General features: G+C 51.2%; 1 protein-coding gene across 1 annotated transcript in view; it reads right to left on the reverse strand.

The window, feature by feature from the left end:
• Positions 1-300: 300 nt before the first annotated feature.
• BAZ1B (bromodomain adjacent to zinc finger domain 1B) overlaps positions 301-16,914 on the reverse strand; it is a 35,541-nt gene continuing 18,927 nt past the window's right edge. Inside the window, exons 11-19 of the mRNA XM_071574877.1 lie at positions 14,544-14,642; positions 13,944-14,121; positions 13,309-13,494; positions 10,035-10,182; positions 8,360-8,507; positions 7,018-7,136; positions 4,652-4,800; positions 2,898-3,001; positions 301-2,385 (exon numbers count right to left, since the gene is read on the reverse strand). Of these exons, the coding sequence (XP_071430978.1) occupies positions 2,019-2,385; positions 2,898-3,001; positions 4,652-4,800; positions 7,018-7,136; positions 8,360-8,507; positions 10,035-10,182; positions 13,309-13,494; positions 13,944-14,121; positions 14,544-14,642 (1,498 nt within the window). The 3' untranslated portion in view covers positions 301-2,018. The remainder of the gene's footprint in view (positions 2,386-2,897; positions 3,002-4,651; positions 4,801-7,017; positions 7,137-8,359; positions 8,508-10,034; positions 10,183-13,308; positions 13,495-13,943; positions 14,122-14,543; positions 14,643-16,914) is intronic.

Here is a 16,914-nt window from a genome sequence, read left to right on the forward strand (position 1 = left end):
AGGACAAGTGTCCCACTGGCAGCCTGCAGGGGACAAGTGATGCACAGGAGTGGCCGCCACAAGGACTGTTCCCCCATCCGGGGGCAGGTAGAGCCCAGCCCTGTCCCTTGCCCCTGGGGAGGGGCACAACACATAGGGCCCCACCAGCATGGTGTCAGAAGCTGATCTGATCCCAGCTTGCTCTTCTGTTGCTCCACAGCTCCATTTTCCCTCCAGGAGGCTCTGGGAAAGCAGAGGCAACACATGCCAGAACAACCCAACACCAAGACCAGGACCTGCAAAAGACTTGCACAAGCCAGGTTTACAAACACAAGTACATAATGTTTATTCTTGAGTTTCCAATTTATTACAAGTACAGCCCTTGGCAGAAACCCCCTCCCCCCAAATGACACTGATTTTTAAAAAACGTACAGTTCCAAAGGTTCCACCATGTAGGACCTGCAGGAAATGTTCTCTAGGAAACAGGACAAAACAGCCTCTGAAGGGACGTGCGAGATACAAACGTCAGTGCTATTCTGTGGGGCAGGGAGTGAGGTTGGGGAGAGGGAAGGGGCTGGAAACCTGCCTTGTCTGCAGCCATTGACAGTCCAGAACTGAAACAAATACCTGTAAAAAAACCAAGAACCAAAAACAACCCTAAAAGATTCACCAAACTAGGCTGCAATTTGTAATAGATGATTCTTTTTCTTCTGAAATCCCTGGAGCTGCAACAGCTGCTTTTGCTTTTCTGTGACAAAACCAGAGTTGAGCAGCCCCACGGCCCATTTGCTCCAAATTGAACACTTCTGGGATCAAAAGTTCAAGCCCTGATTGTATGATCCAAACCTGTCAGGATGGAGATGGGATGAGAAAAGTCAGTATCTGGGGCAGCAGGAGCCAGTGCTGGGCCATGGCACAGGATTGGGCTGACTGGGGGAGCACAAGGGAGGGTGTTGCTTCAAAACATGGTGAGAGCGTGGCTGAGAGGGACTGGGAACTCCCCCTCCCCAACAAGTCCCCTGGTGTAACTCCTGCTACTGGTAGGAAAACAAGTTTTAAAGAGGGGGAAAATATAAAGCAAACACAATTTTATATAAACTGTACATGTGCCAAAGCAAGACAAGGGTATCTTACAGGTGTTCTTTGTACAAGATCACAGCTAGAAACAAGCCACTTCCAACTAAAAAATTAATTTAAAAAGTTACACAGCACATGTTTCTGCTGCTCCCCTGGCCCTGGAGCTCCCTCCAGGCTGTGCAGACACCCACACTCTCCAGTTTGCTGCTGGCACTCGGGGCATCCAAAGGGCTGTGTGACCACAGGCAGCTCCAGGTGAGCAGGGAGGCTCCTGCTGGTATACACAGGTGAGGAGCTCAGCTCAGAGCCTCCTCAGAGTGAGGCCTCCGGGGATCCCTCCCCAAGGAAAGGGGAAAGCAGGAGCACCTCGGAGCAGTGGTGTTGGGATGCTGGTGAAAGCCAGAGGGCTGTACACGTAAGTGCTCGCTCGCCCTACGAAGCCCCGGCACCGGGGCTCAGAATTAACACCATATAAATATATACATACAAGCCTGAGCAGCCCATTGGCCTGATGGCACCCAGTCCTTCCATGGAGCAACATGATCCCTCCCTGCTGGGCTCACATCACCGGCAGCAGACGGTCCCACCGCGCTCTGGCTGCTCACGCAGGGGAGGAAGCGGCTCATTCCCAGGAAGCCGCCGGCACCCGAGCTGGAGTAGGCTTGGTGCTCCCCTGCCAGCCAGGCTTGGCCAGGCCCTCCCACCTTCCCCTCCTGGCAGGACAGACTCATGAAGAGCTTTGTGGATTTTGCAGGAAGCAGTAAGTCATCCCCACTCAAGGGATGACCAAATACTTGAGGAAATTGCAGAAAAATTTAAACTAGGATGGGCCAAAGGGAAGGCTGGATTAATAGAGAAGTGCCTGCTGCTTCCCAGCTCCCTCCAGACAACCCATCCTGCTGCCCTGGCAGCACCAGAAGGCCTATTCCAGCTCTGGCTCTCCCCTTTAGTCTCCCCATCCCTCATTTCTTCCTTTTCCGCCCCCGGGAATGTTCAAGGGGCTCTGACTCACTGTCCCCTTCCTGCTCCTCCAGTCCCTGGCCCCTGGGAGAGAGCCTCTTGTGTTTCCTGCGTGCATACGTGTGGCCTGGCAGGTGTTTGTGCACCATGTCAATCAAACACTGCTCTGTCTTCTCCAGGCAGGACAGTACATGACTCCCGTTCTGGTTGTAGCGCTCGGCGTTGGAGAACACCTGCTTCATGTCGGAGAGGAACTCCTGCACGGAGCGGTAGTTGCCACAGGAGCACTTGCTCTGCATAGTCTGGAAGTCCATGGGGTTGCTGATGACCTCAAAGTAGTCTTCAGCTTCCTCCGTGGTCACTGGCTCCCTGCCAAAGGAAGGGCCACGGGGATAGGAGGCAAAGGCCAGCCCTGGCTACACAGTGCTGGGCTGCACAGGAGTGGGGCCTCCCCACCCCTTCCCCTGCACCCCCACAGGGCTGCAAGAAACCCAAGCAGCACCTCATGAGCTCTACAGACACATGAGCCCCATGGCACAGCCATGGAAGGCCAGGAGCCCAGGGAGCTGCCCTCAGCCACAGTGCCTCAGTGCTCCGAAAATCCTGGGGGCTGCAGAGAGCACCACTCCCAACTTCAGCCCCCTACCCACCACCCTCTGCCCACCCCACCACCTCAGAAGGGCCCCACATCTTCAGTCAAGCACAGGACTGAGAACACCGTGGTTTCTTTTGGGGCAGCTTCTTCAAGCTGTAACTTGCTTTTGGAATCCCGAGCCTCCCAAGTGGATCTGGCAGGACTGTGGCATGGCCAGCCCACGCCACCACACCACCTGTGGCCAGTCCTGCCTGTGGAGGAGGAAGAGGAGGCCACCTGCCCTCACCTGAAGGGCCAGCTGAAGCGGTACTTGATCAGCTTGCCCAGGATCTCCTCGCACTTCTGCAGCTCGAGGTTCTGGCGACGCGCCGTCCTCTTCGTCTGAAGGACCTGCCCACACAAAGGGTGCTGGTAAAAGGAGGGAACCATTACAGGCTTTGGGGTTCAGCAAACAGCTCTGAGGCCAAAGGACCTGGTTCTTAGCACAGGCAGGACATTTCTTCCCTGTGAGGGTGCAGAAGTCCTGGCATAGGTTGCCCAGAGAAGCTGCCCCATGACTGGAAGGGTCCAAGGCCAGGCTGAATGGGGCTTGGAGCAGCCTAGGACAGTGCAAGGTGTTCCTGCCCATGGCAAGGGGGTGGAACAAGATGATCTTTAAGGTCCCTTCCAACCCATGCCATTCTCTGGTTATGGCATCCAGTGGCAGTTTGAGTTCCAGGACAGGAGTCTGTCCCATCCATGAGCTCAGTACAAACAGCTCACAAGCAGCCTGGCTTTGCTCCGGGGACAGGAGGCTGTTTCAAGGTAAGTTCAAAGACAACGTGGTCTCAACAAGCAGCCAAAAAATAAATGCCAACAAATGGAGAGTGTGAATTCCATTTCCCTGCTTTCTTTGAGGCTGTGGTAGGCAGCACCTAAGGCAGAGGGAGAAGCACTTGTGCTGCTGTTCTGCCAAGGCAGAGCTGACTGTGCCATTTCAAATCCCAGGGAGCAGCTGGTGCCCTGAGCGCTGCTGTCCCCACACAGGCTCAGCACAAGGTCAGCCCAGGGACCTGCCACAGATCACCCCCCGCACAGGGACATCCCCTCAGCTCTAAGGGCACAGCTCATGGAACGTCACCACTGAGGGGACATCAGATGACAGGAAGGCTCTACAACACAGGGCACCCCTCCCAGGACAAATGATAAGTTCTAGCAGCATGCTCTTCCCCAAGCCAGTATTCTGTCAGAGCTGTTCCAGAAAGGTTTTCCCCACTGGAACATCCCTCTGCACTGGCTGTGGCAGCCCATGCTGCCTTTGCTGTCTTGGTTGCCCTCCGTTCTATGACACAGCCCATGAGCCAGTCCCTTACACCCAGCATGAGCAGCAGTGAACCCACAGACCATAAGGAAGGAGAGTGACAGGACACACCAGCACTAGTGCTGGCCAGGGGACAGATGGTAGATCTGCAGGGGAGTTGTGACGTGGCTGTGGGGCTGGAGTATCCTCACGTATCCCCTGTGGTGTGTCCCTCCCCAGGGACAGACACTGCAGCTCCCTCCACCCAGCACACACAGACTGCTCTGTGCAGGAGCGTATGGTTTTATTCTTTAAATGTCAAGTGAAACCTAAACCAGCCAAATTATGTCCTGGAGGTTGGGGAGTGACCATACGGACAACAACTGTCAGAAAACGGCCAAGGCTGGGGAGCAAGGGTCCAGCATTGCTGGCATTCCCTGGCCATCCAGGACCCCCTCAGTCCCCCCACCTCTCTGCAGAGACATATGGATACTATTTAAAACCCTTTAACAAGCTGCAGGCTGCCTGCTACTCAAGGGGACAATGTGTGAAAGCGGCTGGGGAGGGATGCCTGACATATCTGCACTCCCTTTGCACCGGGCCCTTAAGGATATGCCTCCTTTGTTAACCGGCCCCAGCCCAGCCCGGGCTTCCACTAGGATTCGGGGTATTTCTCTGGGAAGGGGAGGGAGGAAGTGTGCCACCTGTTTGGTTTGTAACTCATGAAGTGAGCAGCCCCCGGGGAGCAATTTGGCTCTTACCAGCTCGTCGATGTCTGCGCCGTTGACAGGTGCCGTGCGCTGCCGCGGTGCCCGCGCTGGGTGCAGCGCCTGCTTCTTCCTCTGGTGCCTCCCCTGCCTCGAGGAGTACAGGGAGCCCTGCTTGCCCCGGGCTGCCTTCCTGGGCCTCACTGGAATAGAGAAGCAGCAGGCTTAGAGGAGTGGGAGCATCTGGGGGCAGAGACCACCAGCCCTTTGCCCCCACCACCAGGCTAAGCCTCAACCACGGTGAGCCCAAGAACTGCTGTGACCACCCCGACTTGTGTCTGCTGTGCTTTTACACCCTCTCCAAAGGGGATCTATGAGGAATCACCTCCTGCCCAAAGAGGCCACAGCTAGCTAACAGCCTGCTGCTAAAGGGTGCTCACACACAGCAGGTCCTCAAGCTCCAAGGGAGACCTGGGAGCTCCTTCCTGGATCATCCACCACAGGTCACGGCAAACCTTCCGCCTGCAGGGCCAAGTGCTGAGACCCTGATACATCAAGGCTTGAGAGAGGCTCAGGGAAGCAATGCAAGCACAGACAGTTGTCTCAAACAGAACTACAACATCCCCTCTGAAAGCATCAGGAGTAGAAACCCGTAGTTTCCCCAGGTTTTGGGGAGGGGTGCTTTTCCAGGCAGCCCACACAGTGGGATAAGCCAGCTGCTAAGCCCCCCTGAAAAGGGAACTGTGTGCAGGGGGAGTGTCGAGTTACCACAGCCGGGAGCTGCTCCACGTGCTGCAAGTGGGAAACAATGGGATTTTATTCCCCAAGACCGGAGCTGCTGCATTATATCCCACAGAAAGGCATTTGCCTGTGCGAGTCTGCCTGTCAGAGCTCCACACCGGCGGTGCTGACGCACTCCCTTGTCTTAAGTTTCTCCCATGACCCCTCTGTACAAGGAGAATGTGCTGGTCTTCCCAAGTCAAACCCCTTCCACCTGGTCCTGAAGTCCTTGAGCAAGCTGTAAGCAGCATGCTGGATCCCTCAGCTGCAGGCTGTGCTGCAGCCCCGTCCCATAAATCACGGGCCGGGCCCCCGTGCGAGGCGTGTGCCGGGGCCGCGGGACGTCTGCCCGCTGTCACTGCGCTGTGTGTCAAGTGTGCGGCACGTGCTACATGTCTGACAGTCCAACATGCTGGGCTAGAGCTCCCAGGATAAACGCCACGAGGATTAATGTGACTTCTCTATTAAAACAAAAGTTTTCCACGGTGACCTTTCCATGCTAATGCTCTTTAAAGCCAGGGGTTGCATTTAGCACTTTATTTTTAGTGACTGTAGCCCTCTTTTGCTATTGTTTGGAAACCTTGGCTCAGCTCCTGCCTTGGCCATGCAACACAGGCTGAACACACTCCAAGTGTGGACATGGATACGCCGCAGGACAACAAGCAGTGTGCATAGCCGGGGTATCAGTGAGCCTCCCTGAAACCAGAATAAAGCAAGGGAATCAAGACTTAGGCCTGGATGGAAACCCTCAAAAGAACAAGGGATAATCCTCTGGGTCCCAGTCTCTGGATTCCATCTGCTCCTGGTTAAGACAACCTGCAGTTAATGTTATGTCAGTCAAGGGCAGTTTGACAGAAAGCAAATGCTGGCAGTGTGCCTTTCCCAGATCGAGCTTTTCACTGCAGCAACTTGCTCAATTGAGGCTGAATCTATTTCCCCTAAAACCAAACTGGAGACACAAACTAAAGATATTTAAGTGGAGAAGCAGCCATTGACGAGTCTAGAAAACCCCCTTTTATTCCACCCAGCTGCCCAGGAATGCTCCAGTTATGCATCCTGAGTGACCTCTGGACACAGCCAAAGGGTGCTGGTGGTCCAGGCCACACTACACCTGGAGCACTGGAATGGGCAGAGGAAGTGCCAGTCCTGTTTCAAAATGCCTCCCTGCCCCATCACTAGAAGTCTTGCACTCAAGGGGCTAAGAGCTGGTGGGCAGGAGAAAAGCAAGGAGAGGGGGCTGTGGTTAGAGCTCTGTAAGCATTTGTAACAGCTTCCAGTGTACCAACAATCCCTGTAAGCATAGAGACTACCAATCCCAGGAACTGCTGGTGCTGCTGCCCCCACTGCAGCCTCTGCTGACCCCTCCCAGCCCTTGGAACAGTGTCATCAGTGTTCCCAGGGAGTGACTGGGCAGCAAGTGAGAGCTTGCAGCAGTTTCAATCTTTGCTAGTGCTGACCCCATCACAGAGGGCCAAGGGTTCACTCCAGCTCCCCAGGTAACCACAGCCTTCCCTTGGGACATTCCCCACTGTTTCACCTGCTCTGTGTGAGGAAAAGTACAAGTCCCAAACAGAATCTTTGGATACTGAAGGCAGAAGCATAGTATTTTCTGTTATTTCCCTGCCTGGCCAAAGCCTTACATTTCAGTCCAGCAACTTCATAATCTTCTTCCTCCTCCTCTTCCTCCTCAGCATCAGGTTCATCAGAAGCTTCCTCACCTTCTTCACCTTCATCTTCAGCAGAATCCTCTGCATAGTTCCTAGAATGAGGCAGGTAAATGTGGCACTAGAACCTGGACATCAGCAGCCCTGGGCCCCCAGTACTGCTTGTGCTGCACAAAAAGCACCAGGCTCAGCCAGAACAAGGCAAAGCTGCTGTGGGAGTCTCAATCCCCTGGAGAAAGTGGATCTTGAGCAACAAAAGGAATAAACTCCCACAGCACAGGGGGGGTCAAAGATCTCCCAGGCTGACATTCTTTTCCTGCCTCAGTCTGGAGAACAAGAGCAGAAAGCAGGTAAGGGGACAGGTGTCCTCCACCTGATGGCTCTGGTCCAGCAGTTGAACAGCTTGCAGGTGACTCTGCCACATCAAAGTAAACATGATCTCAGGCCAGAACAGCTGCCTTTAAGCCCTGCCATTTCTGTACAAGCCTGAAGAACTCTTTAATGGTCTCTAGGGAGTAAGTAGTACTTTTAAGGCCATACACCACCTGCAGGGTACAGGCTGGCACACCTCTGTTGTGCTGTTGCTCTGCCAGGGAGGATCTGTTGGCTGTTTCTACAACAGGTACCACTCAATGGCCTCACCTCCCTGACACACAGGGAGCTGCAGCACAGTCACCATCAGCACAGGACACTGTAAAATGCTTAACTTTCAGCTTGCAATTCAAAAAAACAATCCAATCCCTTGCTGTCAGTGTGCAACTGTTAATTTCTGCTGCACAGAACAACTTTGATTCCTCTTCAAATCACGTTCTCTGTTGCCCTGTAATGTGTTCCCCTCTTGTTAAGGTTTATCAGGTCCAGAAAACCATCAGAGTGGCATTTTGTAGCCTGATTTGTAGCAGCAGAGAACAGGCTGAGCTGCAGCCTGGAGTAATGCCTGCTCGAACTTACAGGAACACCCCAGTAACTCAACCCAGGGACCCACAGAGCTGCAGTGTTACCAACTCCTTGAAAAACCAACCCAACCAGCTGCTCAAAGGAAACAACAGCCCTTAGTGCAGCTGAGGTTGGTGGGAGTTTTGTGCATGTTTTCACTGCCAAACACAAGTTATTTATTAAAACTCCTGAAGCTGTCATAAGTCAGTACAACACAGGTGTGCTAAACTCACAGCCCGAAAAAATTGCTTTTCCATTATTCCAGTGCCATTTTAAGTGGGTGATTTCAACCCTTTCAAAGGGGCTCTGCTCTGGGCTGCTTAGGGCCTTGAGGAAGCAGGGCTGGGACCATGCAGTGGCAAAGGGCAGGAGGGTCACTCACCTGCCCCGGGAGCTGCGCCGGGCGGTCGAAGGTTGGCACGCCGGGCACTGCCACTCCCCGTCCGGGATCTCGTAGAGCGCCGGCCGCAGGCAGAACAGGTGGAAGGCCTTGTTACACTCATCACACAGGATCAGCTTGTCATCCTCACCTAGGAGAGAGCAGCTCACTTGTAACAAGGGCCACAGGTCTGCTCAGCCTCTGGCAGAAGCTGCTGAAGGGCTGAACTAAGCAAGGGAAAGTACAGAGTCTCCTATGAGGGCAGGGAGCCTTCCTCTGGTGGCCTTTCTTGGGGACGCCCCTTCCTTCTCTGTCCCACCACTGCAGTGGAAAGCAGCAGTGTTCAAAAACAAACAGAATCAGTGCAAAGTCCCTTGCCCTGCAAGGGCTTTATTGGGGGCAAAGGCCAAAGAGGTTCCACCCAGCCAAACACGGAGAAAGAGAAGTTTTCTGCAAAGATGCCCCAGAGCTGTCAAAGCCATAAATGCAGCTGTTCTTGTTCTACCTCAGTCTAGTAAACATCCACAGTATCTTCTTTCTACTCAGAGTAGCAAGCCTACACACAAAATCAGTATGCAGCAGGGCTAGTCTCTCTGTGCTCCCCACTGATGCAGGAAAACAGGGACACAGTTCCAAACCAGCTTTCATTTACTGAAGAGGGACAAATAGAAAGTACAGAGAGCTTGCCAGCATGTCTCTTTCTCTAACATCCCAGTTCTTAAATTCTGTGAAACTACCATATTAGTCTCAGGTGAGACCCTCCCTTATTTCTGCCTAGAATCCCCTCTTGACAGCAGGCAGGACAGTCTTGGCACTGCTGTGGAATATCCCTGAGATTACACAGTGAGGGAGGATGTCGCACCAATTCAGCCCTTATTTCTTGGAAGAGGTGGATGGCAAAACCTTTTGGCAAACAAAAGTGGCCCAGCACTCCCCCAAGCTCTGCCTGCCCTCATTTCTCATTAGTTCTAGCAAATAGAAAGCGAGACAAAAAGCACATGGTGAGGCAGAATGTACCAGCAGGCTTTTTCCTCCAGGCTCCCATCCAAAAGGAGAGGTTATGGCAGAACAAATACCAGCACCCCATCACTGCTGATACCTCTTCTAATTCCCTCTCCATCCAAAAGACTAAAACCCTTCATCTTACAGTGCACACACACAAAGTGGCCCTTGTCACCTGTTTGGTGACCAGCCCAGCTCATCAAGCAGTTCTGTTCCCATTCTGGCCTGGAGCAGCACAATTCCACCTCACTTTTCCCAAAGTAACCTTTCCAACCTCTCCTTGCTTGGTCCTTCTCTAAAAGAACCTTCCCAACCTCTCCTTGCTTGGTCTTTCTCTAAAAGAAGGGATTAACTGACAAGGCTCAGAGACTCAAAGGCCATTCCAAAAATGAAAGCAGGGAATGGACAGTGGCACAAGTGTTCCCAGAAGGATTTGCAGATGACTTGTGTCCAAGTATCCTAAATATCCAGGGGACAGCAGCTCTGCAATGTTCTGCAAGACCGTCTGTGCTGGTTTCATAAGAATGGTTTAGTGCAGTCAGGGTCAAATACTTCTGGGAGATCAGTGCTGACTGCAAACCCTGACATTCAAAACTCAACACACAGCCACAGGCTACAAGGGCACAGAGAGGTGCCAGCAGGCAGGAATTAGTTGCAAGGGGCAGGAAGGCACTACCTTTCTTGCGGCACACTTTGCACCGGGCGTTCTCTGCCGACATGTCCCACTTGATGCAGGCGTCGAGCATCCCCAGCAGGACGTGCATGCGGGAGAAGGTCTGCGCCTCTCGGATCGCTGCCTTCCACTTCTCCATGGCTGAGGCAACCTGCACACAGACCCAACAGCTCACACACAGACTGAAGATGTTGGGATATTTCTTTCCTTCTCTGACACTTCAGCAGTCCTGGTTGTGGTTTATCCATATCCAGTCTCTCTGGATCAGACAGTTTGTTCTTAACAGTGCACCCTTTTGCATTTCACAGCCAGGCTGAAACAAGCTACGAGAACACCACTGAATTCCTGCTCTGAAGGTCTAACCCAAACAATCAGCAAGCTAAGAAAAGAAAAGGCAGAAATCTAGCACTGTAAAATGTGGGATCAAAGTTAGGGAACAGCTGGCAACTCCACTGGAGGGAGGTGGGTTGCAGTGGCCTGTGCTGCCCTCCAGTGGGTATCAGAGAGGCACCTGGACATCAGCAACAACCGCCTGGTCCTCCTGGTCCCTGAGCTGCTCAGGTGGCAGAGGGGACACTGTGCCATCAGCTACAGGCTTGGTCCTCCTGCTCCTTCAGCTGCTCAGGTGGCTGAGGGGACCCTGTGCCACCAGCTACAATCACACTGGACAGGCATTTGGAGCCCCAAATATGAAACCAGCCACTTCCCTGAGACAGGATGACTTCAGTACATTTAAAATCCCAGAAGGAGCTGGGAGTGAGGATGACAGCATCAAAGCTGAGCTTTGCACCAGGGCAGCTGTAGGGTCTGCATACAGCAAGGCCCATGGGAACCTCTCACCAGCTCGGGAGGTTTGGAAACACCCTTGTGGTGCATCGGAAATGCAGCAGGACAGAAGTGATCCAGAGCCATGTCCCACTCCAGTGGTAATCCTGTGCTCTGCAACAATGAGGTGATGGCCCAGACATGACAGGGACATAATAGGACTCAAGTCAATGTTCTTCTACCCCAGGAGAATGAAAAAACAAAGAGTGAAGTGTCAGATGGGAAAATCCAAACTCTGCAGCTGACAGCAATTTGGGAGCCAAACAAAACCCGGGAGTTTTGCAGAGTTGCACATTCTCCTCTGACTGAATTTGAGGAAGCACAGCATATATTAGATGCTTGGAAAAACACACAAACTGTTCTGAAATGCCAGCATCCTTGCTGCCATTGCTGGTGTGGATCCTGAAGCCCAAGTCATCAGAGACAAAAACTGCCCAGCCCACTGTGGAGGTTACAAAGCCCCTGTGGTACTCCTTTGCAGAACATTGTTGAGGTGCTTCACATACTGTGTAATTGATTTTCCAAGGAACTGTTCCATGGGCTTTGCTGTTAACACACTGGGTAACTGCTGGGCCAAGATAAATCTGCAAAAGCTGTTGGCAAGTTTTGCTCAGATATTTCTCCCCAAGTCTGTGGAATTTAACAGATTTCTAGCCTTGCTTCCCAAGCATCAGGAGACTGTGGCATTTGAGCAGTACTGGTATCAAGGGAGTTCTGGCTGCCAACTAGGCAAAATGGGAGACTGGAAGAAGTTACTAAAATCCCCTCCTGACTGGAGAGGAGCAATCTAGCAGAGAAAAAACAAAAAACAAACCCCAAAATGCTAAAGGAGAAGCCCTCATGGTTACATGTCAACAACCTCAGAGTGACGGAAAAAAACTCCTTTGGTAAAGATGGACAAGTCTCCAGCTAGAAAAGCTCTCAGCTGGCATCCTGAGCTGACAGACATCCCTTGGAAGAGCTGAAACTGGAACTGCCAGGCTGTGAGGCTGCTCTAAGGGATTGTCTGCAGGTGAAGAGTGACCCTGCCCTTGCAAACACTGCTGAAAGCAGGCACAGGGGTGATAACCCACCCTTGACCCACACATGCTCCTCTCTCTGCTCAGGCTGTTGTGCTGCACTGTCACACTGGCAAAGAGGTCACATATTCCCCAGCCTATTCTGGGACAGTCCAGTGTGCTCCTGCCACTGGAAATGGGAATGTTTGCACCAACAGAAGCACCAGACATTTTCAGGAGCAGCCCTAAGCCAGGTCTCCCTGCAGGCCTTTGCCACTCAGCAGTGTGAGCTCCAGCCATGTAGCTGAGCCAGCAGGAACCCTTAGTGCAGACAATTATGTCAGCAAACGGGTGCCTGCTAAGCCTTAACTTGTTTCTCACAGGGAAAACGAGACATAACCATACCACAGGGCTGCAATTCCATTCCTGAAGTCTGGAAGTACATTGAGTGTGTTTTTCCAGTGTGGCTATGCTGTATTTTACCTGCTATGTGCTCTCAGTGCAGTTCTGGCTCAAAAGGCTTCATAATTCTTGGCCTACACAGCAGATTTGCCTTTAGAACAGTCTGCCTGGCAGTCAGGGTTTTCATCAGATAACTATCTAGAAACCAGGCTGCTCTTTCAAGGTCATCTATAAAGGTTTTCTGCTTTGGCAAAAACAAAGCTCACTGCAGATAAACTGAGGCAAAGAAAAAAACCCAAACCAACAAACAAGTCCAAAAACTCAACAAAAAAGTCAGTGCTCAGTCAGGGTAGAGCACTTTGAAGGGGGCAGTGGGGAAAGCCCTGTCATGGGGCATTAATGTCCCATTCAACTTAGTGCACAAAAACTGCCCCTGAGCACAAGTCGCCTGGTAGGGTGAAACACTGGCACAGCTCAACTGCCTGCAGGGCCCTCTGCAGTTCCCCTCCACCCCTTTGATTTGGAGGGGTATACATTTAGACCCACAAAATCCCTTTTCTCTCTTGCAAGGACACAGCTTGTTTGCCCAGACAGCTCCATGAGGTGCCTCCACAACTCCAACAACTTCTATCTCCTCTTGTCTAACACTGGAATTTACCTAAACCTCACTCCCTTGCAGTCACTGGAACTTCAACATGTCTTTCCTCCCCTTTGTGGATCAAAGGCACCATCAGTCTTCTCTGAATACAACTATAAAGTTCAGTGAAAATGTTCCATAATGTGCTTTTATTAAAGAGAAACTGTACAGAAGGAACTTGACCTATTTCCTGTTCACAGAAAATTAACAGTCCCTCCTCAGTATTATTTTAATTTTCCCTATACCTTTACTCCTCAAAATAAACAGAGAACACCTGGCCCCATAAACACCAAACACACTGCACTCCAAACCTGAGATGGAAAGTTGATCAAGATTTAGCACCTCATGAAATGTACTGTCCCTGCTCAAAAATTTCTACTGTAAGACCAAAACAGAGCTCTGAGGTGAACAATACCTTGGCTTCTTCTGCCATTTTCTTGTCTTCATCTACCTCCTCAGCCTTGGCTATGTAGTCCTCTCCTTGGTGTTTCCTTCTCTTCTGCTTGGGGGCCATGAAACCTTGCAGAAACTTCTTCACAACCCCAGCCTGGAGTGCAATCACACACTCTCCAAAATCCTTCAGGCTCTCCAGTGAGTACACCTGTTAGGAAAAGCATATGATCCCCTAACAGCTGGATGTGCAAATGGACACATGTGATAACCACACTACATTAGGTATCCACCACAAGCTGGTTGTGGAATGAACATGTTGCTGCTGTCTCAGCAAGACACACTGGTTTGATAAAGAAGACAAAAATCAGCTACAGAATTCTGCTAATGCTTCATAAAGAAGTCTCCCACCAGAATTAGGATGTGGGACACACTAACAGCTGTGCAGGACACCCAGCTCCAACATTATGACCCACCTACACCAACAGGACCCTCAAGCCAGCAGCTGTATAATCTTGAAATAATAGTTTAGAAGGAAAGGACAAATGAGAAAACTTGGTTTTCCTGCTCTCCTCTTGTCTGAGGAAAACAAAAAGAACTCAAGACCCCCACAGGAAGTATCAGCTCACACTTGTCCTGCTCAGTCCTTTGTGCACTCACTTTGGCTTCGTACTCTGGTGTCACATCAACGTAGCCCAGGCCCCCCTTCTGCAGCCGCGTCGCCACCTCGACCAGGTCACTGCGCAGGTAGTTCAGCAGCTCCTGGTTCCCATCACAGGACTTGAGGCCCAAGTTCTGCTTCCGAGCCAAATGGATGGAATGTGTGATGTCCTGATACCTGCAAAACCAAGCCCAGCCTTGGAGCACAGGCAGAGCCCAGGGAGCTGGGCAGGCTCCAGGACAGTGATTTCCACTGGGAGCCACGAGCTCCACCAGTGCAGAATGTTCTTTGAGAGACACCTGAAGGCACTTGGCAGTGCTGGCTCTGAGGGAACCAGCATGGCCTTTGTTCCCAGTTTCACAGAGCAATTTAAAGACTGAGAGAACCTCCTCACTGATCACAGCGTCACTTATCAAGAGCCTGCAGTTACTGCCCAGGAAAACCAGCAAGTTCTCAGCCTCAGTGTCCTCCTCTTTTCAGCCCAGGCACGATCCAAGCCCAGCCCAGGATGCTGCCCCAGGAATGGCAGGGATTGCTGTGCTTGGGACATGCTCTGACTTGGGAAAGCACACACAGGAAAAACCAAAGAGCAGGCTCACTTTTTCTCCAGGCGCTCCTTGAGCTGGCTCTCCCTCACTCCCTGGGGGTGCAGGCACTCCAGCAGCTCATCCAAATCCTTCTGATTGTCACAGAGAAACCTGAAAGACAGAACATGCACCAACATCAGCTAAGGTATCTCTGTGGCAAGGGAATTTCTTCTTCTGTATAGTTCCCAAGGACCAGTAGGCAGGGATGACAGGTAGCCTACATTCCAACCCCACAGAGCAAGGTGAAACACTTCCAGGAATGCTGGCAGAAGAATTCTGACTCACACTGGCCTTGTTTCAGTCCCCAAATGTAGCCAATACCAGGGTAAGGAAAAAAAGTCAAAATAAAACACAAAGCTGATTTATTGATGCATTTGCCCCACTCAGTTTATTAAAACATTGGCATTTGAATTTAGTCATCTACCTCAGGGACTCCATTCCCTACACTGCAGTTGGTTTAAGTGATCTGAATGTCACATTAGATGCACTAGAGAGGACGAACAAGAAGTCCCCAGATTAAAAAGGAGATGTCCTGGCTGACCCCACAACTGCTGCTGCTGGAGCTGTGTCCCTCTGCAGACTCTGCCAGTGCACAAATCCTCCTCTCTTATCTCACCTGAACTTCAAAGGTCAAGTGCAGAATGTGAAAACCATATTCATCAGCTTGAGACCTTCCTGCTGCTCAGGAATCCTTCAGGACAGGGACAGCCAGCAGCAGTTATCCCAATCTAAAAGGAGAACCCTTCTGCAGAGTTCCCTAAACCTCTGCAGTTCCAAAGTACAATCATGTTTTCCTGCTGGGTTGTAGATTTAAACCAGTTTTAAGACAGCCTAAAATTCTGCTCTTTCCCTGTTTTTTTTTTCCCAGCTCTATTTTAGGATGCCATAGAGTCTCCTCACATGATGGGGCAGGGATTCAACCTGAGCTTCAGAGCTCCTTAACAGAAAATAAGACTCACTCCATATGTTCTAGAAGAGGACTGCTCCTTAGAAAAAGCAAGTCAGGGAACAGAAAAATCACTCTCATATGGAAACAACTGCAAAGGACCACTCTGTGATCCTTACCAGCCACAGAGAAGATTCCAGACCTAATTTCTCTTCTTGGGCACAAGCTCAGATGAGCTAAACAACAACTAGAGAAAGATGCTATTCTGGCACCTCTTGGAATATCAGTCTCCATAATGCTTATTTTTCTGGCAGAAATACTTACTAAATACCATATTGAAGAGAAAATATGTTGTAATCCTAGTATGCTCATATTAGGGGAATGCCCTCACAATTTGCATTCAGTTAGGTAATTAATTACTCTAATAAAACACAGGATTGATTGTTTAAAAAGGGAAGGAAAATGGTTTCTTGCCAGTCACCTCCTTCAGGACATCCAGCCCTGTGGGGCATCCTCACTCTGCACCCTGAGATCAAAACTTTTGACCACCACTGTCCCCTGCATCCCTCCTGTGAGAAACAGGATGGAGCAGCCCCAGATCTCCTCCACTCACTAGACTCTGTCACCACTTGGGAATGGCACAAACCAGGCCCCAAACCAGCTGCCCTGAAGATACCCAGCACAGCATTTCCCAGGCATGTTGCCAAGGTCATGATGAAACAACATCAGACATTGCTGGTGATGCACCACAGGATCCAGCTGGAAAAATATCCAAGACAACCGTTTCTGAGTTTTCTCAGCTTTCCCTCATGGTGGCAAATCAGGGAGGAGATTCCTTGCACTGTTTTCTCACTGTAGGAAGGAAAAGCCCCTTGGATTCTCCAGTGTTTTGGGAATAGACAACACAGGCTGCTGGACAGCCTCAGAAAGCAGCTCCCATCCTTTTAAGAATACCAGAGGAAAGCCCTGGCCCTTTTCCTGCTGAAAAGGAAAATGGACAGGGAAAGGACATCTGCAACAGGTATTTGAGTCTTCCCAATTCACTCTGAGAATAAGAAGTGGTATTTCTGGGAGAAGGAACTGCTCTCCATGTCCTGAACTCTAATGTGCAAATATAAACATATCAGAGGCATCTGTGTTAGTCTGATTAGTGGCACTTTGCTGCTCTGTGCAGCCACAGCTCCTGGTTCCCAAACCAGCTCCAGGCACTCCCTTACTGCCTGTAGGAACTCCCTGCACCTCCAGCTGGGGCTCAACCAGCTCCAGGCTGGGAGCACGGCCATGGTAAGACAGGGCAGGCATTTTAAATGAGAGAGGCAATAGGAAGTCTTGCTAAGAGGGAAGGGAAGGCAGCTGGTGCCCTTCATGTGGCCTGATGGAGTTTAATCACACATTCCAGAGGGACGGGAGATGCCTTTGGGTGAATCAAGACCAGATGAAGGTCTTCAAACTGATCTCCAGTTGGTTTAAGGGCTTCCCACATCCCTAAAGAACAGC

Source organism: Pithys albifrons, chromosome 21 (assembly GCF_047495875.1).
Source record: "Pithys albifrons albifrons isolate INPA30051 chromosome 21, PitAlb_v1, whole genome shotgun sequence".
Classification (NCBI taxonomy): domain Eukaryota; kingdom Metazoa; phylum Chordata; class Aves; order Passeriformes; family Thamnophilidae; genus Pithys; species Pithys albifrons.